Here is an 8,185-nt window from a genome sequence, read left to right as displayed (position 1 = left end):
AAGAATACAAATCTTTTGACACTTCCATCTCAGTAAGGTTGGGAAGAATGCCAGACTTTAATGAGCTTGTGTCATTGCTCATTGTGGAAGAATTAAAGCTTGGACTTGGTGGTATGAATATTACAGGTGGTGCATCCTCATCCAGTAATGATGAGCACGCAAGGAATCAGGCTTTTTACTCATCTAGAGGCTCTCGAGGCAGGGGGAGATTTGCCCCTCGAGGCCGTGGAGGACGTGGTTGGAATGACAGGTCTACTCAACCACAATCAAATCAGAATTTTCAGAATTCATAGTCATCATTTGGACCACGTGGAGGTCGTGGATTTCAATCCCATAGGGGGAGAGTTGTAACAGGTGCTCATGGTAGAGGACGATGGCAAGGTCCTCAACAAAATTTGAATGGGATTGAATGTCACTATTGTGGCAAACTTGGACATATGGCAAAAGATTGTTACAAAAAGGAGAATGATGTCAGGAATGGAAGACCACAACATGGAAATTATGCATCTACTAGTAACAATGATGGGAGTTCAAATCATCTTTTTGCAATGAAGCACATTATGGGGACAATGGATTCTCAGAATGCTGGAGATGAGTCATGGTATATGGATTCGGGTGTCTCAAACCACATGACATGTCATGGTGAGTGGTTTGAGAAGATGCAACCATTGGATACAAATGGTTATGTGATCACAGGAGATGATACTCAGCATCTTATAACACATGTTGGCAGTGTGCCTTTGAGGATGCATGATGGAAATGTGAAGAATATGTCAGAGGTGCTATATGTACCATCCATTACAAAGAATTTGGCATCAGTAGGCCAAATGGTTGAGCAGGGACTACAAGTAAGATTCAATGAGAATGGCTGTTTTATGGAAGACTTTAAGCATGGCTGTAGATTGATTGCCAAGGGCAAGAAGGAAGGAAGGTTGTTCAAATTGGATGCAGGCATACCAGAATTGAGCTCAGCCATGTTTTCAAAGAGCAATGGGATTGTGCAGGATATTGATATGTGGCACAAGAGGATTGGACATGTCAATATACAGAGATTATAGAATATGCAAACAAGAGGCATTGTCAGTGGATTGCCTAGATTCAAATATGATGGACATATGCATGTTTGTGAAGCCTGTCAGTTTGAAAAGCAGGCAAGGTTGAGGTTTCCTAGAGAAGGAAATATGAGTAACAGGCCACTTGAGATAGTACACAGTGATGTATGGGACCCTGCACAAAACCCATCTATCAAAGGCAGTCTATACTATGTGACATTCATAGATGATTTCAGCAGGATGACATGGATATACTTTCTGAGAGAGAAGAGTGAAGTGTTGGAAAAGTTCATGGATTTCAAAGCTCTTGTAGAAAAGCAATATGGCTGTTGGATTAAATGTTTGAGAACAGATGGAGGTGGTGAATACACCTCAAAAGCTTTTGAGCATTTCTTAAGGAAGCATGGAATAAGAAGACAGTTGACTTGCAGGTATGCACCTCAGCAGAATGGTGTGGCTGAGAGAAAGAATAGAGTCATATGTGAAGTGGCAAGGGCAATGCTCAATGAAAAGAGGATGCCAGATTACTATTGGACAGAAGCATGTGCTACTGCAGTGTATATCCTGAACAAAACACCTACAGCAGCCATTCATGGAAGCACGCCAGAGATGCGGCTTACAGGTTACAGGCCAGACATTGGACATCTCAAAGTCTTTGGATGCGTAGCTTATGTACATGTGCCTGATGAAAGAAGAAGGAAGTTGGATCCTAAGGCAGAGAAATGTGTATTTGTTGGATATGCACAGGATCGAAAGGCATACAAATGTTATAACCCTCAAACTAGACAAGTGGTCATCTCACGAGATGTGGTGTTTAATGAGCTTGCTAGTTGGTACAAAGCAAAAGATGAGGGTCATTGAGTCACTTGAGGCAGATGTGCCTGTGAACTTGCCACAAGCAAGTTCTAGTTCTACTACTATGTCTGGCCCAGCAGCAAAAGCTGAGAGTAGCAGTGTACGTCCATGGTCAGGACGTTTGAGGCATGAGAGTGTGAGCACTGGGAGTAGTGCTATGGATAAAGGCAAGAAGAAAGTTGAAGGAATTGGAATCACAGGTTATGAGTCATCTAGTTCTGAGAGTTTGGATGAGGAGCTTGGCATACCTGTTTTACGCACACCTGGTGCTAGGCAGGACAGATATGTGCCCCCACATGCTAGAGTTACAGGTGTACAGAGTGACCCGCATGCATTGCGGAGATCCCAGAGAGTCAGATATCCAGTTGAAAGATTGACATATCGAGATTTTGCTATGCACTATGCATACATGACATCTATGGTGAAGCATGTGGAACCTAATGCTATAGAGAGGCTATTGGAGAGCATGTATGGGAGAAAGCCATGGATGAAGAGATGGATGCTTTGGACAAAAATAATATATGGGAATTGGCTGAGTTACCGCAAGGAAAGAATGCAATTGGTTGCAAATGGGTGTATAAGGTAAAGTGCAAGTCAGATGGCAGCCTAGAGAGACATAAAGCAAGGCTGGTCGCTAAAGGATATGCACAAACTTATGGTCTTGATTATGATGAAACTTTCAGCCCAGTGGCTAAGATGGCTACTGTGAGGTCTATCATTGCACTAGCAGCACAAAAAGGTTGGGCTTTACATCAAATGGATGTAAAAAATGCTTTCTTGAATGGTGAACTACAAGAAGAGGTGTACATGGAACAGCCAGAAGGATATGTACATCCAAAATATCCTACCTTTGTTTGCAGGTTAAAGAAAGCAATCTATGGTTTGAAGCACGCACCTCGTGCTTGGAGTGACAAGATCAGCAGATATCTTGTCAGTATTGGATTTGTGGTTGGAAATGCAGACTCTTCACTTTATGTGAAGAATGGACACATGATGGTATTGTGATGATAGTCATTTATGTTGATGATTTGATTATCACAGGTGATTGTGGGAAAGGCATTGATGAGGTTAAGGCCTCTTTATGCAAAGAGTTTGATATGAAAGACCTTGGTGATTTAAGGTTCTTTCTTGGCATTGAGGTGATAAGAACAAGCAAGGGTATATGGCTGGTGCAAAGGCAATATGCACTTGACATGCTGGCAAAGTATGGTATGACAGCATGCAAACTAATGTTGACACCATTAGAGCAAAATATGAAGCTTCGGGCTGATTTGGGTGATGAGCTTGATGATATCACCATGTACAGAAAAATGGTTGGTAGCCTTATCTACATGACCATTACGAGGCCAGATCTCAGCTATGCAGTTGGTTTGGTAAGTCAGTTTATGCAGAGTCCTCGTAAACCTCACTTGGATGCTGTGAGACGTATTCTGAGATACGTCAAAACTACCGTGCATTATGGTCTTTTCTATGAGGCAGGAAAAGACATGCATGTCTATGGATATACAGATGCAGATTGGGCCGGTAGTGCATATGACAGGAGGTCTACCAGTGGCTATGTTTTTAGCCTTGGTAGTAGAGCTGTGAGTTGAAGTAGTAAAAAGCAACCTACAGTTACTTTATCTACCACAGAGGCAAAGTATCGTGGAGCAGCCATAGCTGCATGTGAGGCTATGTGGTTGAAGAAGTTACTAGATGATGTCAGGTTACAGAGTGATATGAGAGTTGTCATTCATTGTGACAACATGAGTAGTATTCAGCTTGCTAGCAATCCAGTTTATCATGCCAGGACCAAACATATTGAGATCCACTATCATTTCATCAGAGAGAAAGTGCTAGATGGGCATGTTGATTTGACATATGTACAGACAGATGAGCAGGTTGCAGATATCTTTACCAAAGCACTTGGTAAGGATAAGTTCGAGTATTTCCGTACTAGATTGGGAGTCCTAGAGATGGACATGTCGAGCTTGAGGGGGAGTGTTGAAATGTCAAGCTCGTATACAGCTGGAGGATAGCACATGGGTGCTGACAGAGTGACAGTATGGTAGATGGATATCGTGTGGTGTGTTTATGACCGCATCCAGCTGGTCATGTGTGGTGTGGACATTACATTAGGTTTACTTTGTAGTGTGGACATAACACTATGTTGTGTTCTCTTTTGTGTGTGTGAGAGAGATGATGACTATGGCTTCTCTCCTTCTTTATGATTGATGGATATGGATTAGGGTTTGCTTCTCTTGTGTGTGCTCCCTCCTGCTTCTGTTTTTTATCATTACTCTTATATGTGAAATCTAGATGTGCCTACCCTAGACACACTATCTTGGTTTCTTCCAAAAGTAGAGTGTTGGAATGCTCTCTTCATGAAGCTTACTACACTATTGATGGAGTTAGTTGGAGAGGATGGGGCTAGTAGGATAATGGTCCGCCACTAAAATAGGAAGACCGCCAAGCCTCTGCCCAAATCGATGCTCTCTTGGCTCATTTTCATAGAATGTTACTCTTACTTGTAAAATCTGGATGTGCTTGCTCTGGACACTAGCGTGGTTTCTTCCAAAAGTAGTGTTAGAATGCTCAGTTCATGAAGCTTACTACACTATTGATGGACTTGATTGAAGAGGATGGGGCCACTAGCGTGAATGGTCCTCCAATAATAGGAAGACCACTAGGCCCTCCGCCGTGATTGATGCTCTCTTAGCTCCATTTTATAGACTCCTCGTTGAGATGGCTCAATGGATCTCTTTTATTTGTCTAAATTTACTCTTGAATTTTGTTGGATTGACAAGATATAAGGCTTGGTTGAAAGGAAAGTTCAAGTTATTGGATGTGCATCAAGGTTTTACTCTAATAAATTAGTTTTAAAAGCCAATATTGAGCAAAATCTCAAAGAAATATCATGCAGCTTTAATTTTGATCAAATCACATAGTGAAAAATATTAAATTATGACAAATAAGAACTTTATGTGAGGCTTGGGAAAAGTCAGATTTTTATCCACGGCCCTTCAGGCTTGGAGGTAGACGGCCCATGCAAAATATATTGCATCTATATGGGGATGGAGTGTGAGTGTGAGGCTTAGGAAAATTGGGATTTCTATCTAGGAACCTTGGGGCTTGGGAGGTAGACTGGCCCTCGCCGAACATATTGCGATCTATATGGGGATGAGTAACGACCTACCTTTACTACCAAGGAGTCTTTATGCCCTATGGAGGCTGTCAAACACCTCAAACTTACAAAGCTATAAAACTTCGGCACAACCACAATCCCGAGTTCCATACTGGCACCATACAATGCCACCAATGCATTTTGTTTGGCATTTCAAGCAGCAATAAACAATGTTTCATGTGAAATTACCCAACAAAAAAAATTGGCAAACATACAAAGATAGGCACATGCAATATGAGTCCCTCACAAACATAAAGTCATTGTACATAGGGTTATCAACTTCTTCAACTTTCAAAGTCAACGACCAATAAAAGGCAAAACACGATTGAATATACCTTGTCCAACCATCCCAGGACATCAAGGACAAACATCAGTGAACGTGTTAAGACCTTCAAGACAAAGGCAAGCTATTTGTCAACCCTTGAATTCCATGCTCACATTTTCTCAAGTCAGCCCCTAAAGAGCTCACCCTGCCTACATTAGTGTATTTTGGATACAAAAACTTCAGAGATCCAAATGCCTTTGGTTAACATTGACAAGCACAAGAAAAATCTGCATTGGCCGAACAATAAAGGCATGAACAATAATGGTGTTGACATGATTCCACAGGTGGGTCATTTTGAGAAATCCAACAGAAAAGTCCTGACACTCAGTGACTGTGTACAACAGCACAGAAGAGCTCAGTAATCTGATATAGCCCAGGGCCAGACAATGTAGTGGCTCAATGGAAGAATCATGAAAAGGCATACAAAAGCCAACAAAACCCGATCCTGTCAAAAAGTTGCACCCATGCAGTATTGCATTGCTTACCATGGCATGACATCAATGTAGCATCATAGAATCATGACATTTTTGTGGAAAATGCCACTCCTTAGAAAGATCTTTATACGTTAAGGATACAGAGAGTCAGGTTGGTTTTTAAAAACCTTCGCACTGCAATAGCATTCTCATCTCAGAAAAGACTTCTAAAAGCATGACTGAATCGAAGAAAAAGCCGCTTGTGTCTCATACATCTCATGGTCATATATCCTATGCTACCCTCACACAAAACTTGGAATCTCCACTACTTGTGACAAGACTTCCGCTTAGATCGTTTCTTGGATGCATCCCCAGCATCATGCGAGTCCAGGACTACACTTACCACCTGTGACTTCAGAATGCTCTCCACTACAGATGCACCGAAGTGTGAGAGGCATAGGTTGTAGGCAGGCTTGCCAATGAGTTTCTTCACAGGCTTCTCTGGAAGCTCTCGGGAAACCACCTTCAAGAGAGAGAGACAGAAGCGGCGAGCTTCGGACTTCCTTGGCCCCTTGCTAGGAGGCTTCTCAATCACATTCACAAGCACCCCACTCAAAGCAGGCAAATGTTGCATCAAACACTCTCTGAATTGCCCACTCTCCTCCTTGCCGGAGTTGAAGTGAAGAATCGAGTTCACCAAAAGCAAGGCTTCATGCTGCAGGTATTCGGATCGTGAGTTCACACACCTGTCTAAAAGCAATCCAAGGCTAGCCATACCGAGGCCCAGAAACCGCATAAAAAGCTCACGGAAGAAGGGTGCCTTCAGGTGGCTCTTCTTCTGAGAGAAGAAATCATTCATGGCATCCTGAACGATTCCCTTAAGATTCTCCCTCTCATCACCCTCTCGCAGTGGTTGGCCATGCAAGACTTTCACAAGCCAAAGACTGCACGATTGTGCCACTTCTCTAACCTTCTTGACTTTTGATCTGGATGCCAGCTTCACACATTGTTGAAGGAAACCTTCAACAGATGCTTGATCCACCTCCTGCCCTTTTGGATACTGCTTTGATTTGCACAGCTTTGTTTGAAGGATAGAGCCAATTCGATCTGCAAGTTGTGCATTGCCACCTACTGAACAAGAGAAAACAAATGCTTGAAGCAGGTGAGGCAATGCAGTCAGGCACAAAGGACTACTGGATTTTTTTTGGAAGAAGTATTCCACAAGGGAAAGCACCCGGAACTTAAAATGCAGGAGCTGTGTCTGTGCATCCTTCCCTTCACCTTTATCACTCACTGCTCGTTTTTGTTTTAAGAGGTTTGCAAGATGTGTATCAATCCTGAACATGGCCTCATCATCCATATCAGAATCAGAACTGTCCTTGCTCGCCTCAGAGTCAAGGTCTACAGTGTTTTGCGACTGATTGCTCTCTCTCCCTTTGACATCATCCTCGGTATCAGAATCCCGTGTATGGAGTTCTTTGCCTCCAGGTTTTCCAGTATTATCATCTCTATTCTCATCATCATCATCCATGTCCTCATCACTATCTTCGACTTCCAATAATTGATCCTCATCACTATCGCCTACATCCAAAGGAGTTGTCATCATCCGCCTAGCAGATCTGAGTTGTTTTTTAACCACTCTTAGCAGGCTCAGCATGGACGATTCCGTCAAATCACCACAAAAGGACTTGAAAACCTGTTAACCCCCAAAAAAATGTTGTAAGGCACAGACTACTTCATACGCGTACTATTGTGTGCACCATGGTGCGAGTGCGTGCACATGCATGAGTGTGCGTGCATGCGTGCCCACCCGTGCATGTGCGTCTGTCTGTGCGTGTAGGCAGACAGCAGGTGGACTTAGCTTGTAAAAATGAACTTTAATGTTTCAATTCAAATGTAAAAATTTAGATATTTATTTAACTTTAGAGATTAGAATACAGACTAAGTTTTCCTATACAAATTACCACAGTATTTAAAATTTCCAGGACGATTGGCTTTAATTAAAGTAATGAGAAATAATTTATCACAATTAAGTGAATCAAAGGACCCCTCACCTGCTCTGCAGCAGCACGTATTGAAGCCGATGATTGGGCCAGAAGGGACAGCAAGATGTCAACCAGAACATCCATAAAGACAGGTGATTCTTCTTCTTCTTGATCATCACCTTCAGCATCCACCTCAATCAACTGCCCAAAGACCCTTTGACAGCATATAATAAGCTCTGCTGCAATCTCATTAACGTGAGCCGTAACAGATTGCAGCAGAAGTTGCATGAGCAAGGAACACATGGCTTGTATTTTCTGTGATTGCTCATTTTGAGCTTTCTGTACCTGCATTTAGTGTAAAAAGTTACCTTCAGCCTCTTATGGGATAATAC

General features: G+C 42.5%; 1 protein-coding gene across 2 annotated transcripts in view; it reads right to left on the bottom strand.

Annotated features, from left to right (window-relative positions):
- Positions 1 to 5,480: 5,480 nt before the first annotated feature.
- LOC147619663 (DNA polymerase V family) overlaps positions 5,481 to 8,185 on the bottom strand; it is a 110,598-nt gene continuing 107,893 nt past the window's right edge. For both annotated transcript variants that reach the window (XM_086773349.1, XM_086773351.1), the window contains exons 6-7: positions 7,863 to 8,138; positions 5,481 to 7,504 (exon numbers count right to left, since the gene is read on the bottom strand). In XM_086773349.1, the coding sequence (XP_086629475.1) occupies positions 6,134 to 7,504; positions 7,863 to 8,138 (1,647 nt within the window). In that variant the 3' untranslated portion in view covers positions 5,481 to 6,133. The remainder of the gene's footprint in view (positions 7,505 to 7,862; positions 8,139 to 8,185) is intronic.

Source organism: Cibotium barometz, chromosome 33, assembly GCF_041138505.1.
Source record: "Cibotium barometz isolate CiBa-2024 chromosome 33, ASM4113850v1, whole genome shotgun sequence".
Lineage (NCBI taxonomy): Eukaryota > Viridiplantae > Streptophyta > Polypodiopsida > Cyatheales > Cibotiaceae > Cibotium > Cibotium barometz.
Note: the sequence above shows the minus strand (reverse complement) of the source record. Positions and strands in the feature narration are given on the sequence as shown.